At 48.4% G+C, this 16,310-nt stretch overlaps 1 protein-coding gene across 3 annotated transcripts in view; it reads left to right on the top strand.

Annotated features, from left to right (window-relative positions):
- Positions 1-1,607: 1,607 nt before the first annotated feature.
- Positions 1,608-16,310, top strand: part of LOC138472305 (transcription factor HES-5-like) — an 89,383-nt gene continuing 74,680 nt past the window's right edge. For 2 of the 3 annotated variants that reach the window (XM_069610431.1, XM_069610430.1), the window contains exons 1-3: positions 1,608-1,770; positions 2,761-2,941; positions 12,494-12,731. In XM_069610431.1, the coding sequence (XP_069466532.1) occupies positions 1,708-1,770; positions 2,761-2,941; positions 12,494-12,731 (482 nt within the window). In that variant the 5' untranslated portion in view covers positions 1,608-1,707. Of the gene's footprint in view, positions 1,771-2,760; positions 2,942-12,493; positions 15,902-16,310 lie in introns of those variants that run through there. The other variant, XM_069610429.1, reaches the window with a different exon arrangement.

The following is a 16,310-nucleotide window of genomic DNA, read 5'->3' as shown; positions in this document are numbered from 1 at the left end:
AGCCTTTATAGCCGAAGCGCAGCCGTTACCAGCACTTCGATTAGAAAAAAGAAAAGGGATTGCCGTTTCCTTTTTCTAAACTGATGTGTTAACACCTGGAAGCAGACTGTGTAACCGTTCAGAGCTTCGGCTCCATGGACTGCTTGATGTCTCTGTACATAGCAACAGGAGGAGGGCTGGACTGCCCAGCTCTCCTTTTACTTCCAAGTAAACAACCATCACCAGCATTAAACACCTTGGCTTCATGCTGCCTGATGACTTTACTCGAAAACAAAAGGAGAGCTGGGCAGTCGAGCCCTCCTCCTGTTTCTGAGTACATAGCCATCAGCAGCAGGCAGCACTTTCATTCAAGGAAGCCATGGTTAAAGCGTTGCACCACCTGGCTCCTTGAATGAAAAGGCTGCCTGCTGGGTGTGAGCTGGGGCACACTGGTGTCACACCTTTTGTGCGCCCAGCCCCTTCTTTTCTTTAAAAGGGGAGTCTGGGTGCATCAAAGGTAATTATGCAAGTGCGGCCCAGCACTACTCCTTTTAACAGCCTTCCCCTTTAGGGGAGGCTCTCCTTAGGGGGCATGGCCTTAGTTAGTCCACCCCCCCCAAGGAGAGCCCCCCTTGATGTCTAATCCCACTTAAAGCACTAGGAGGGGTCATTATCATGGGTCTATAAGGCTATGTTCTAAAAACCCTCTCCTTAGATGCCACCAATTTGTGTAGCCTAGAAAAAAAGCTGAAGGTCGGTATTAAAAATGCACTTTTACATTAAACTACCACTTTGCAAGGAGAAGTGGGAATGCAAAAAGGGCACATGCCCCAGGCCCCCATATGGCTGCCTGATTGAAACCAGTCCGTGCACATTGGTTTAACAAAAACTATAATAACACATACCATGTTTTATGGTGTGCTGCTGAGGTGTCAAACCTGCAGCCCGGCTGTTGCTGATCTGTACAGTTTTTATTTGCTCAGATCAATTAATCCCAAAAAGCTTTTATGTTCATTGTAGTACACACAGTTTGTCCAGTCATGATAGAACAACTCTTGTAGTATTCTCACCCTTCTGTGAGCTATATATAGATCATGTGCAATCGCGAAAGGTGAAATGGATATTGATACATTTCAGTGCCATGATTGCTCAGAAAATAGCTCAGTTTGTTAGGTACTGGTTACAGAGATTTGTGGGGGGCAGTGACCAGGGATTTCGTATCCCGTAATTTCTCTGGTTAAAGAGGTGGGCCCCAAAGAAGTCTGGGCCGCATGCCCCAAGATTCCTTAAGATGGCAGCAGTGGGAACTGCCTAATTGCGTAGCTTCGCAGAAAGAATGCGTGTGGGCGGGCCATGCTGTCAGGGGCGTGGGTCCCTTCTCATCACTCCTCCAAAATTGTCAACATTCAGGTCGGCTTACTGTAAACAGAGAAGCAGGTGCCGCCGGCGTGCCATCAGAGCGTTCCCACGGCCTCGCGCCTCGCGCGCAGCCGCGCTCTGGAACGTCACCCGCGTGCACCTGTCCGCCGGGCCTTTCCCGCTCTTCTGTGGGCCCCACTCCTACCTCGTCCAGGCACACTTCTATTGCGCACCCTCGCCGCGCGCCGATTGGCTGCCGAGTGTGGGAAAGCCGTGCCTGCGGGAGGCCGTGCCGCCAAATCGTGCATAAAAGCGGCGGGCCCTCAGCTGAGCTGAGCCTACATTCAGACGGGACGTGCAACGCAAACGATGACTTCGTGCCCCTTGTTAACGCGGTCCACAGAAGACCGGGCCACCAACCCGGCGAACAAGGTATATTAAACCGACAACAGGCCTGTGATCTTAGCGTAAGAACAAAGACAGAGACGGAGACTAAGATGATTAGAGGTGCAGACTCGAGAAGGGCGAGACTGGAGGCCTAATCTATCAATACCCATATGAATCAATATATATTCAGTATCATGAGGAGGACTCTCTCCAGCTCGCTCTCTGCTTTAGGAATCCGCTCCCCTCGCCCCCCCCCCTCCAACCTCGCCTTTTGCATGCATTTTTCCATAACTTTAAAATAATTGTGTTCAAACTGCGGAGAAGCTGTCGAGTGATGCTCTTGTAGAGTCTTGTGTTGGTTTAAGTATTACAATAGGGATGGGTGTTGGGGGGTCGTCGTAGGTGCACTAGCAGACGCGTGATGCCCCCAGTACTGCAATAGTACGGTCTCCTGCGGGCCAGGGTTAAACTGTGAGCGGCAGCCCCACTCCTGGAATAGCCACTGTTGCTGCAGGTGTTGGTCGAGGCAAATGAGGGTATTCATTGACTGGGCTCTCTCTGGTTACCACTATGTACCAGCAGGGGGAGCAGCAACTCCGGAATGGGGTGCGCTGTCTGCATGCCACAGTACAAAGGTAGGTTTTTTTTAGCGCACACGTTCTCTGTGCTGCTAAGTGTCATGGTTGGGTCTGTAAGAAGTATCGCCCAAAAGAGCGAGTTTAGAGAGTGGTTGTCTGAGCAAACGACGTAAGAGAGTAAGGGTGGGCTACCAGTCTGCCAAGAGAGGGCGTGTGTTCCAATGGGGCACATGGGGGTCAAAGGCACGGAAGGGATGGTAAAAGGGACAAGCTCACGCGGGCACCAACGCCTCAAAAGGGGATGGAGGGCGTACATCTCTCAACGCTGGAAGGCAGGTGGAAGATGCCAACCACTGCCCTTGGCGGGGTGCATTGGGTGAGGGGGGGGGGGGGTGCCGGTGCGCTCCCATGGTGCCTCGTGAGCAGGAGACTAACTGTGCCCTCGCTTGCCCTCTAGCGGAGGAAGCCGGCGGTGGAGAAGTTGAGGCGGGACCGCATTAACAGCAGCATTGCGCAGCTCCGCCGCCTGCTGGAGGAGGAGGTCCAGCGGCAGCAGCCCCAGTGCCGCCTGGAGAAGGCCGACATCCTGGAGCTCGCCGTGGCCCACCTGGAGCAGCAGAGGCGGCTGCGGCTCAGAGGTGAGGGCGCTCCCCTGCTTGGGGTCTTCAAACGTTTCCCCTTCATGTGGCATTCGATCTCATGAACTGCTCATTTCTTTCCGACGGAAACTTAACACCTACTTCTTTCAATAAGATTTATCCACTTTCCTGCCTCCACGGATTAGCGCATAGACGCCCCTTTTAGCGCGTTATACGCAACAGAGCGACAGATTCAGTCGCACTCCGAGCAAAGTTAAGATAGTCAAATACGTTCACATTTTCCCAGCAGACTAGTCTATACAGAACTGAATCTGCGATTTTGCAAACGCTGGTTCATAAATTGGCTTTAAAATGCATTTGTATTTGGTAATTTATAGGTAAAAATGTTAATTTGTACAAAGTGAACTGAGTGGAAAGAAAAATCGGAAACAGAAGCGTGCATCTTTAATTGTATATTTCAGCATTGGAACTTCTGTGGTATTTGTAAAACGAGCCGGTCTGATAGCACAGCGAGTAGAGCGCTCACTTTGACATCTGTACAAAGCCTGCTGACGCAGGTTCGATTCCTGGCAGGGTCAAACTCAGCCTTTCATCCTTCCGAGGTCGATAAATGAGCACCACACACCGTGGGTAATAATAAGCAGCGCTCAGATACCTGAGGGTTCGTAGTGCATGCTAAATTATTATTAAAGCATTAAACTGCCCAGGTGTGTCCTCGAATCTCTGGGTGCCCGTGGTAGTGCATTGCTTCACCTAATTTGATATTTGATATGTCAGTAGACTGTAGTCTGAAACATAGGGTTTATTTGACTCATAATGACAGTGTGTGTAGATGGCTGTGAGTCTGCCCCCCCCCCCCCAAGCATATGGAACACACGCGACGCAGTGTCCTCTGTCCGGCTCCACGAGACGCCCGGTTTATTACATACATATATGGTGGAGTTGCGTCACTCCACCGCACGTGCGCCCTTAAAGGTACAGGCACCATTTTCATAACAAACAAATACTAATAGGAGGCACACACATATAGTTTCAACACTTCACTGCAAACTTAACAAACCCCTTTATTTCCTTCCCTCCCAGGCCCACAAGTTTATGCTCAGCTGACGTTGACCGGGCACACCAATTCAGGGGTCCAACACATAGTCACTGAGATGGGCAGGCTTCCCCCTCCCTGCCCTATGGGGATACCTCCTGTCCGCATTCCCAGATCGGGCCCTCCTCATCAGCATCCCTTCGACCCAGGAGACTCGGCGGATGGGCCAGGCCACCACCCTCATCAGGTACCTCGTTGCAGGGTTGCCTCCGACCTGGTCTCCCCCACCTTCTTAAAGAAACTGGAATTTCAGGTGACAGTGGCAGTTCCATCTGACGCAGTCACCCTGGAGCCACACACAGCTACCACGTCCATGTGACTAGGCTTATAAGTCAGTGACAGTTTGCCTTGTGGATGCTGGATCTTCACTAACACTTCATCACCGGGGATCAGCTGATGGGGTCAGAGTCCTCTTCTAATGTTCTCTCTTTCTGTCCTCATTATCCTTTCTCGCTCCACCTGAGCGTCTTCGATCACTGCTGGTTCGCGCTCCCTCACTTCAAGTGTTAACCCCCTCGACACCATCAAAACATTGCGTCCGCTGGTGCCACTGCAGTCAATGCATAAGGGGTGACCCTGTAGTCCCTCAGAGATGAGTACAGAGCCCATTGTAGGCATTGGCCCTGTCCATGGGTAATCTGGAACACTTTATTGAGGGTCTTCATGAACTGCTTTGCCTCGCCGTTGGCACAGGGCCAGATTGGTGTAATCTTTCTGTGGTGTATGCCATACTCCTCCATCAACTGAGCAAAGCTGTCCCCTTGAAATGGCGGTCCATTATCGGAGCACAGGGTCTGAGGCAACCCATATATGGCAAAGATATTCTCCAGGGTATTTGCCCCTTATCAAATGACACTGGTCCAATGAACACAACCTCTGGGTACAGTGATCACTTGTCCACCACCACTAAGAAGTGAGTGTCTCTGCCGGTGGACCCAACGTCTACATGCACACTTTCCCAGGGTCTTGTTCCTCGGGTCATGACTTCAATGAGGGGCTCTCTCTGTGTCGGGGCAGCCGCCTGACACCACGCAAAGGCCGACCCAAACTCTTCCATCCGTTTCTCAAGGTCAGGGAACCACACTTTGTGGCTTAGCCTCGCTTTCATCTTTGCCGCCCTTGATGACCCTGGGGTGTCAGTTCAATGACTTGCTGGATTTTACACATCGGCACCACAATGTGGTCTCCCGGGCGTAAGAATCCAGACTCTACAAATATCAGTTCATCCATCACCCTCCACAACTGCTCTAACGCCAGTCGCGCCTCTTGGGTTCTTTGTGCCAGGCTGTCCACCACCGACTTCCACAACCCCTGCTGAAGGGCCGTCTTCATTATCAGGAAGCACTCATGGTCCGCCGCCGCCTTTTCAAGCTCTTCGATCAGCATTGCCGATTCAACAATCTGCAGCACATGATCATCGGCCTCCTCACCACTGATATCTTTGCATTCTTCCACCCGGCCCCTTGGGTGCCTTGGCAGATAATCCACTGCGTTGTTGTTGCCCAGCCAGTACACCAGTGAGACTCCATACTCCAGGAGTGCTAGCATCTACCGTTCAATGCAGGCTTTGATGACAAACCAGCCACGATCGGCAGCAGAGGTTTGTGGTCAGTCACCACTGTCACCAGCCGGCGGAGCACATATAGTCGAAAGTTCAGACACCCCCACAAGACTGCCAGGGCCTCCCGCTCAATCTGCGAATAGCGCTGCTCTGTTTCAGACAGTGCCCTGCTCACATAGGTGATCGATCTGATCTCGCCTTGTACGTCCGTTTGCGTAAGGACCGCACCCAGACCAAATGGGTTGGCGTGCACCACAACCTCCAATGACAACAACGAATTGAAGAACGCCATTGTGTCTTCCGCCGTTAGCACCCCTTTCACATCTTCAAATGCAGCTTGCTCTAGCGGGCCCCACTGCCATGTCGCATCTTCCCTGGTGAGGCCTCTCACGGGCTCCGACCTGCAGGCTAGTTTCCGGATGAAACAGCCACAGTAGGTGACCATCCCCAGAAATCTTCGGACCTCAGTTACATTATCTGGGGGCCTTGCCTCCACAATGTCCTTGACCTTCCGGGGGTCGGGTGATACACCCCCTTCCTTGAAGACGAAACCGAAAAACTCAATCCTTCTCTTCAGGAATTCAAACTTCTCTTTGTGCAAAATCAGCCCCAGTGTCTGCAGCCATTCTAGAGTCTTTACCAATCGTTCCATATGTTCAGCCTCCGTCTTCGCGAACACCAGAATATCATCGCTGAAATTGAGAACACCATCCAAATCCACACTATTGGATGATGTTCTGGAACACTTCTGCCTCTGATGACACACCAAAGCTTAGGTGTTTATAACGGTACAGGCCCCGGTGTGTGGTAAAGGTGGTGATGTATCTCGAGTCCTGGTGTAGCACCACCTGATGATAGCCAGCATGCAGGTCAAGTTTCGAAAAAACACCAAGGCCCTTGCAGTTCCGCGATGATGTCGTCAATCATGGGTCTGAGGTGTCTCTCTCGCTTGATGTCCTTGTTCGGGAGCCTCATATCAACACAGATCCTCACCGAGTCAGGCTGCCTCGGTTTGCATGCAATGACTACAGGCGACACCCATGCGGTAGGCCCATCCACCTTCTCTATTAAGCCCAGCAACACCAGATTATCCAATTCCTTATCAACCATGTCCCTCAGATGGAATGGAACTCTGCAGTGCTTGAGGCTGTATGGACTCATCGATATGCAGCTTCACATGTGTGCCAGCCATGCAGCCTATCCCCTCAAACAGCTGGCTGTACTTTGTGATAAGCCCCTGCACATCCTCCACGTACACCGCATATGCGAAGCTGATGATGCCCAATGCTTCAGCCGCTACACAGCTCAGGAGATTGTTGCTGCTAACACTTGTCACGTAGAACCGAGCTTTGATGGATGTTCCTCCATGTTCGACTTTCAACCACAAACGCCCCGGCCAATGGAATGAGCTGCTCACCACCAAACGTGAAGATCTACGCTCTCTGCTTCTGCAACGTGGGCAGCACCAACAAGGCATTGTAATGCACTCTTGCCATCAGGTTCAATGATGCCTGCGTGTCCACCAGCACAAGTACTGTGGACTCATTAACCTGTACCCAACACTGTGGCTGCCTTCTGGTGGTGGTGCGCAGTGCACTGACGCTGAAGATGAAGAAGATGTTTTATTCCTCGTCCTCCTCCTCCACTTCCTGAGTCAGACCATATTCCCCTTGATCCAACTGAGAGACTTTCGGCAGGCACTGTTGTCTAAAATAAACTGCCCGTACCGGCCCCCTTTGCACCACCACTGGTACCGGTGCCCTGCACATCGGCAGCATAGTGATCAAGTGTCCCACAGTGTCCAAAGCCTTCCCTTGCGCAAGGCATTCCGCCAGGTGCGGGAGATCATAACAGCCCTTGAGGCATGATTCCAGAGGCCTACCCCCTCTGTGACGCTGGCCACCACTCGTTTGTTGGGCCCCTCTCCCTTCTTGACCTCGCCCCACGGCACACACCTCCTCCGTTTTCCCTGGCCAAATGGACGCGTCCATTTTTTACGTCCTCACTTCAGACACCTCATTGGGCCGGCCCAGCTCCAGTATGTGGGGCAACTTGAGTCCAGGTTCCCGAAACACCTGCCTTCTCAGCTTGCCAGATGAACAGCCCTGAATGAGCTGGTTTCTGATGATGGTCTGTGCATTCTCCCAGGCACACAAAATCTACATCCAGCTGAGATGGCCATAGAGCGTGTCCAGAGACTCATCATCTTTCTGTTTGGTGCTACACATGATGAAACGCTCATAGTCCTCGTTGGCTAATGCACAAATTGTTCGCGCAAATCGTTCTTGGCTGTTGTGTATGATGTATCCACTGGCTGCAGAGATTAAAAGATTTTGTGCACTGCTGGGTCTGCTGAGTACAGAAGCGTGGACACTTTACTATCATCATCGGTCTCACCCGTGGCCCGGAAGTACATGTCCAGATGGTCTATCCAGAGCCTCCACCTTGCTCCAAGGCTTGACAGGGCCCCAGAAACATCAAATTCAGGCATCGGTATAAGCACCTCTTGCTGTTTTGGCATATGCACACCCACTGGGGCCACGGGCCCTGCCAGCGCCTGGGCTCCTGCACCATCTTCTTGGTCACCCATGGCGGTGAGCGCACGACCACCCCATGTGGAGTCTAGGGCCGCAACTCATGATGGCCCTCCTCCAGGCAGAATGCACCAAAAACAATTGAGCATGCAGATGTAGCCAACACTCCACCCTCGGGCTTGCTATAATGATTGCCCCTCCTCTAACATCCAGCCAGCCAGGAATATCCTCCCCAGCACACAGGCCAATGTCTCCAAAAATCGAGCTGTATGGGACAAAGGGGAAAAAGAAGAAAAATCTTCCCTGCGCTCACCCCTCTCCTCACCTCAATACTGGAGAGAAACTGCCCAAAAACATCCCAAATTCGGTTTTCCAGCAACAGAATGTCACCCCCTGACTGAGGGGAGTTCCAAAATTAACGTGGGAGGTGCACAAGCACTCCCAACGGGAGCCACAGCCTTCTCCACCACGTGCAGGCATAATGGTGGCCGTCTGCTTTGAACTCGCCAACTCTGCGGCATGGAAATCAAGATAAAATGCCCAAAGAAATCCTACCTTCGTCACCAATGTAGATGGCTGCTGGTGTGCCCCTCCGGACCCGTGAGCCCCCTCAGCATATGGAACACAAGCGACACAGTGTTCTCTGTCTGGGCTCCACAGTCGCACTGACGTTCCCGGGTACCCCCGGTTATTACGTACACATGCAGCAGAGTTGCATCACTCAGCCGTGTGTGTGCCCTTAAAAGTACAGGCACCACAGCGTGGTAGGTAGTGTCAAGTGCAGTTCTGAAAGCTGTTGTGGGAGGCCACAGTTTTGGTGCGGCACGCCAGAGAAAGACAAAAATCTCACTGTAAGCGCGGTAACATTCTGTGCAGCTCTGCAAGCTGTTGTGGGGAGGACACGTTTTGGTGGGAAACGCAGGAGGAGACAACAAGCTCACTGTGAGTGTGGCAGCATAAAAGCACGGTAGTAGCAAGTGCAGTTCTGCAAACTGTTGTGGGGACGACACGTTTTGTTGCGACACACAGGTGTAGACAAACCGCTCCATGTGAGCGCTGTGGCAGCGTGAAAGCGAGACATTGGCAAGTGCAGTTCTGCAGAACCCAAGACGGCGCTTGGTGCATTGTTCTCGCTTTCCCCTGCTCCTTGACTCTGTTTTCTTCCTTCAAATACCGGAAATGACACTGACAAATCTTCTCCACTTTACCCTGCTCAGTGCCTCTCCGAAAGATGCAAATGTGGTCCCTCTGTTCAAAACCGCTCCCTCCTGCTACAGTGCACTTCGCACGAACCTCCCAAATTCTACCTCTACACTTACATTGAATGTGCAAAATGACAGAGTACCTACAACATTATGAGACAGTCTAAAGCTGTCCAGTAATTTTATGGATAGACAGATACTATGTGTGAAGCTGGACAGTACTGTGGAAGGAAACATTCACAGCTAGTGTTGGTTGAGTGAGGGTTCGAATTAGAGCGTGGTGGCAGTGAGAAGTTGGGTACTGCTACACAAGAGCACTTGTGTGCTTGGCACACAGACAGTTGTCTCCAAACAGAGGATTTTTTTTTCTTGGCTTGGAACAAAAGTAAATAGTAAATTGATTACAGGGAAAAAACCTTAATCATGAGGAACGTCAACTGGTGATGAGGCATCCACCATCAATGGAGCCTGAAGGTTGTACTTAAGCCAACCAGAAACACAAATTAATATGAAGTTAGGGATCACACAGGGCGCCATAACAGAATTTTGAATATGGATTTGCAGCGCAGCTAGTATTAATCACAGCACAATCAAAGAGGGAGTGCAGCAAATTCACTGCATTCAGGCAGTACAGTACACAAATATATGTGTGTGTCTCAGCCCAGCCTGGGTAAGGACTGGCATTAGGTCGAAACACGTGTTGGCTTGTGGGCAAAACAGCCTGAATGCTTTGTTCTTTGGACTAAGAGAATGTGAATGATTTGATATGTAATGAATACTCTTAAAGATGAGAGTTGTGTGTACACAAAAGAGGAGATATTGTAACCTATGATCATTTCGGAAGCAAAAATGATCACAAGTTTTTGTCAATTTATGTTAAAAGAACTTTTTGTGATTAAGTAAAGACAATTTGAGGTAACTTTCGATCTGCAGGTTCAATAATATTTGTTATTACTGACTACAACCTTGACACTTGTTACTATAATCCGTCTGCACCAGCGCTTGCTGTGAGGTGTACCATAGTTTCCAGAAGAAAAACTAGCCGGCTCTATAAATGGCTTTGGATGAATTCTGGGAGCGTTTGTTCCTTTTTTAGTAGCACTAATTCGTGGTATCACAATGTCCATGCAACATCTCAGAGTAGCTTAAATGCTCTGTCACAACAACCATTGGTCAGCCAGATACCGTCACCTCCCAGCATGTTCACTAGTCAGACATGTGCTCTGTCTGCCCGTCATGGCGCTATTCAGCATGATGCAGTTGGCATGCTTTCACAGGAGTGACATTCTAGGGGTGGCGCATAGCAAGCATTGCCCAGGGATCTGGATTGCTTAGGGCAATTGGGCTGCATACCATGGTCCAGAAGAGCCTGGCTAGCTTGGCACCACCTGCTTCCTGGGGCGCATAATGAATCCCAGGCCCATTGGTACACTACAGATATGCCCATAAGACATTAACTAAACATGTTTGGTAATATCTATACAAAAGCATTAGAACACATCCGAAAGATGTGCAAAGACAAAGAGTGACAGTTTCCTTCTTAGGTGGAAGTTACATTGGTGGCACACCCTATGTCAGCTGTTTGTTCCCCAGAAGCAGCTCCTGCTTTTCTGGGTGATGCCGATACCCAAGAACTTCTTTTAGCTCCTGCTGTTCAGATTTTTTATTTAATTCCCCTATCACACATATGTACACACAGCAATGAGGAACCAGCGTGCCGCAGAACGTGTTGTTGGTGTTGGTCTCTCTCTCTCTCTCGCTCTCTCTCTCTGGCTCTCTCTCTGGCTCTCTGTCTCTGGCTCTTTGTCACTCTCTCTCTCTCTCTCCCTCTCTCTGTCTCTCTCTCTCTCAAGAATCACCTCTGAAATGAATTACAAATCGTGACTCTAATTAAACAATTTCATGCATCATCACAGGCGTCAACTCGATTAACCACAGTGTTCTGCTTGCTTGGGTCCTGGCATCACGGGCTCGAGTGGCTCCCTAATCCTGCCGGCAATAAACCTTCAGGCGATTGTGGGGTTTCATGTATCTCCTGAGGTCTACACCTCCTTTTTGCAGAGCCCCAAATATCTGGGCTAGCCCTAGGTGGACTGAACAGCTCCCATGACAGGTTGGCACCTCCAAAAAGCTCGAGGGGTTGTAAAAGTGTAATGTGCATGTCGGATAGCCAGTGCTTGTGATTGGCACGGCCCGAGTCTCTCGGCTCGTGACTGGCACTAACCTGTCAAGTAATCTACGCAACGTGTCTCAATGGGCTACTTCATGCCCGGGGCTGTCCCCCTGTTTAACATGTGTGTGACTTTATGGTGTCACTAAAAGCTATGGCCTCTCATGCCACCCGAATGGCGATTGCTCAGAAAGTATGCAGTACCCTGCCTAGCCGCCTGACTGAGGGCTCAGGTGGATGGATGAGAGCTAGTTGACACTGAAGCCAAACAGGAACGAAAGCATTGTAGCGGGCTCAGAGTCCAGACTGAGCATGCCTCCCCAGAAACCAGTGGGGTCTTCTGCTGACCCTGGACTAACATTCTCTTTCACCACAGACTTCACACAAAGACACCACTTTCTGGTACCTTTCCATGTGGACTTGCTAGGAAGCAACCAATATGTCTGCTCTCAAGTACCAAGTCAAGCATCTCTCTCTCTCTCTGCAGCTATCAATAACTTGCATTGGCCCCCTTTGAACTCCAGCTTCGCATATAAGTTAGCCATATGGATTGCAATTCCAAACGACAGTAACTGGAAACTTGGTTGGTCCGTGAAAAAGCAACCAATGTGGTAACATTTTAGGTTGTCCACCATCTGTGCCATTCATTTCCCAATTTGCCATATGCGGTGGGCATTGGATAGTGCCCAGTGTGTGGAACGGCATCCCACCTGCACTCCACCCGTTGCCTTGGCCTTGCTATATTGCAGAATGGTTGCAATACCGATTCCTTCTGGAAGGCTGTTCCTTAATACAATGTAATCCCATTCATTTATTTCTACAATACATGCTTGGGTTTCTGTTCCTGTCAGCATTATTGTTAAATGTACCCTCACATCCTTGAGTGGGGATACAACTGAAGTTACATTTTCTAACTTATTTTTTTATGTATTGTCAATTGTCTTAACAATACTCATTCACAGTCTAGAAATGAGTGCCTTCAGACTCCTGCCTCAAAAATGAGCTTTTCTCTCAACCTTGCTTTTCAGGCACCTTCCCCGATGCTGACCGCCAAGGATACGCCAAGTGCCTTTGTGAGAGTGTCGTGTTTCTGAGTGCCCAGAATCCCTGGGGTGATCCGCAGGCGGAAGTCCTGGAGCACTTCCGCAGGGACCCGGTTGCAGTGGGGAAGCAGGGCACACCGGCTCACATCTGCCCACCTTCATCCGAGCAAACAGCCCAAAAGGAAGCCTCTCCACACGGCTGCAAGACATTGTGGAGACCATGGTAGTGAGCGCACCTTAATGGGCTTTGTGTTAAAGGAAAGACTAAAGCAATTTTAGCAAACTTGACTCGGTGAAATGGGTTGGATCTGAACATGGATGCTGGGGAAGGCTCAGCTCTAGAGGAATTGAAGGATTTCCTGACAGGCCTGTGTCTTTTTTTTTTTCAGAGGAGCCGACATGTCAAAAAATCTTTCCAGCTTGCCTTGCACCAATGGTTGATATTGTTGTTTTATTTGAATCGCGCTCGTACACAAGTATTTCAGAGCGCGATGAGGCAAGGGAGAACAAAACAGTGGTCTTACTAGGCCCAGTGACATTGAGACCGCGCAAGTGCAGGGGAGAGGGAAAGGGCAAAGTGCATGGGAGGGGGGGAAAAGTGGAAAGTGCTGAGCAAAAGGAATACAAATAAATAAAACATACATCAATAAATAAAGCAGGAAACAGTGGGAGTGCAGCCAGCAAGTGGCAAGTGCTAGGTTTATGGCAACAGTGTCTGATAAGTGCAGATTTTTTTTATTTTTTAGAATTGGCAAATTAAAAGCCATATGACCCAAAATCATATCCATTGAAAGACCAGTCACACCCCGAGCCCCCCACCTATGCATACTGTCAGTCCTGCAAGTTCAAGCGCATCGCTCTTTAATGCAATTTTCTTTTGGACCAGGTGCACTCCAATGCATACTCCCCAATACTCAGACCTCAGCTACTTAGCAAAGAAATATATGCAGCATATAGCTCCGTGGGACGATCAGACACTGCATGCGCCTGTCTGCAAAATGCAGGCCCAAACAGCCTCTCACCTTGCTGAGGTGGATGAAAGGTGTGCCCCTGAGTTTAGGAACGCTATCATCTATTATTAAAAACGTCTAGAGGCCCTCCTGCTCTTGGTCAGCGCTACATCCATGTCAACATTTTGTATGTCGGTTTTGGTCCCCAGTTAAAGCAAAGGCACACTCAATGATGAAACGTTCCTTAATATTTAAGGTGATTTTGCATAAATATTTTATGTTTTTCATAAAATGATTCTCTGTTGTAGGTTTATTCTTAGGATTGCTGTCTTGTCTTGGTTTCAGTTTTTCCCAAATGTGCACTTCCACGAAAATCAAGCACTTTCCCCAAATATTCTAGGACTGGAGTTAGAATAGTAATGAATGCCTGTTCTAGAATGTGTGGACGATGGCTCTTAGCGGTACATGGAGGAAAATAAATCGCCTACCTGGTGACTTTTTCCCATGGGACATTTTCACATAGAACCCAGGGTCATTGCTACTGATTTTCGGCATTGCCAAGGCGTTTGTGACTTGTAGATTTCAATGTTTAATCATCAGTTTTAAACACTTGCTGCATGCAATTACCATTAAAAGCAATGGTTAAGTGGGCAGGAACTAATGGGTACAGGGATTTGTGCTGGTGTCGTAGCTCGCTGAGCTATCTTGCTGATGCACCTTTTCTGTCAGTTTGCCTGCTTGGAACATGAAGCCCATTTCCAAGCCACCGCACAGCGTCATCGGCTTTTGCCTTCTGGATTTAAGCATGGTTAACCTGATAGTGCTGCAGGCACAGCTGTGTGTGAGTAATGGGAGTAGCTATGGTATTTGGCAAGTCTCTTAAGCGGTTTGAATGGGGGTCGATTAGAATGGGGGGATGCATAACGCTTCATGTTGTGGGGAACAATCTCTGCAAGTAAAACGGATTTTAAGATTTTTTTTGTTGTTACTATTTGAGTCAACCTTGATAGCACAATTGTTAAACTCTGTTGAGGGGTGGACCGGAGGAATGACAGGACGAACACGAGGTAGGATTTCTTTAGTGGGCGGAGAGTGAGCAGAGGCAAGGGTGCATTGGGGAGTGGTTTAAGGGGGCGCATAATTCAATCACTTTTTTGTACACTTTGACAACTAGTTTAAACCAACACCAAAAGGCCTACAGTGCTTAAGGACTTTCCCCCTCGTTGTGCGTTGGGTGGTAATTCTGCTAGAATGACTGCCAAACTCATTTACCGTTAATACTATTTGGATCTCAAGGGTCTACCGCAGGGTTACACATGGTGCTAAGTCATTGATCATTTAAAATGTTAGAATTCTAAGGAGCCATGAGAAATTAGTCAGCATTACCGGGAGCTGTAATTTTACCACGGTAAATCTGTCGATTTTTGGTGGTGGCGTGGAGGTTTTACATCCAGGTATTTGCTGCAGGTAAATTCCCCATTTCTCCACCAAAGCAGGAATTCGGTGGTGTGGTAAAGCTGGCCTAATTCTATTACTGCCAAAAAAAAGTGTCTGAAACGCAATTACCGGCAGAAATGTATCACACTGTGAACTTGTTAGAAGGCTCTTTTTTTATTGGCTGGTCTCACATTATATATACTTTATATGCAAATACAATTGCATCTGATTAGATTGCTCACCGAGTTTAGCTGTAAGTAAAATAGGTCGGTTTGCAACCGGCAGTCACAGGTCCTTATCCTTGCTAGGTTGATACTTTGTTTATCATTAGGTCGGGTAATAAAAATAACTAAAATTACAGCGCTTAGAAGCAGGTGGTATATGGTGTGAAGTGCTTTATGGAAACTTTATATCTTTCTCATTTTACAACCGTGTATGTAAAGATACAGGAGGGTGCACTCGGTTTCACATGCAGGCCCTGTTCTCTCAGCTTATTTAGAGTTTCAATAAGAAACGTCAATTTTCTGTCTGGCCTCTTCCTTTCTAATTCGTTTCTAAGAGATGAGGTTTAATAAGAAGGGATGCTTATTTTGTTTTTACGCTCATGTGTTTTGCAAAGGTGCATATCTGCCTCTCTGCAGGAGAATGCCCCATTATTCCCAGCCAGAGGCCTCTCAGGGAACTTCTCTAATTCCATAGGCCAGTGCACCTTTGTTGTCAGAGCAGTTGGCACAGCACAGCAATACCAGATTAAGTAGAAAGAATAATTTCACGTTAAAAACATTATTCTATGTGGTGGATAACGTGACATATAAATTATGTTCTAATTCCTATTTTTTTTTGTAAAATACAGAAAAGTCGATTCTTATTCTATTCATGTAAATAAAAAATATATATGTTCTTTAAAAAAATATTTTAATTGTTACAATTTAGTTGATATATTCGTTCTAAGTTCTGAAGTGAAACACAAATAAAGTTGGAAGCAAACGCGATTTGTCTAACAAAATGTGAGTGAGTGTATTGGTTTTTCATAGTAGGTTAAATCATCTCAAACGTACATTTAAGAATCACCAATGTGAAAACTAGGAGCAGTATTGACATTTTATAGTCAGAGTGAGGGCTTTAAGTGGGTCAGGGCTAACCTGGGTAGTAGTCTTCAAAAATGTGCCTCGGGTAGGGACTCTGTCGGGTCCCCCTTAAGTGACTTCCCGACTTCCTTTACTGGCGTACTAAAATAAGGAGTGGCAATACCGCTTTCTTCCAGTAGATGTCAGTATTAGCTAGGTTTAGAATCGTTATAGGCTTAGATTATTTGTTTTCTAACTCTGAAGGGAAGGGGAAGTATGACCTGGAGAAAACGTTGTTTATTTTTGCAACTTTTTGTACTGACGTCTTGTTATTAGGAGTTAATGCAG

The sequence above is a fragment of the Ambystoma mexicanum genome, chromosome 8 (assembly GCF_040938575.1).
Source record: "Ambystoma mexicanum isolate Mex_15411 chromosome 8, UKY_AmexF1_1, whole genome shotgun sequence".
In the NCBI taxonomy this organism is placed as follows: domain Eukaryota; kingdom Metazoa; phylum Chordata; class Amphibia; order Caudata; family Ambystomatidae; genus Ambystoma; species Ambystoma mexicanum.
Note: the sequence above shows the minus strand (reverse complement) of the source record. Positions and strands in the feature narration are given on the sequence as shown.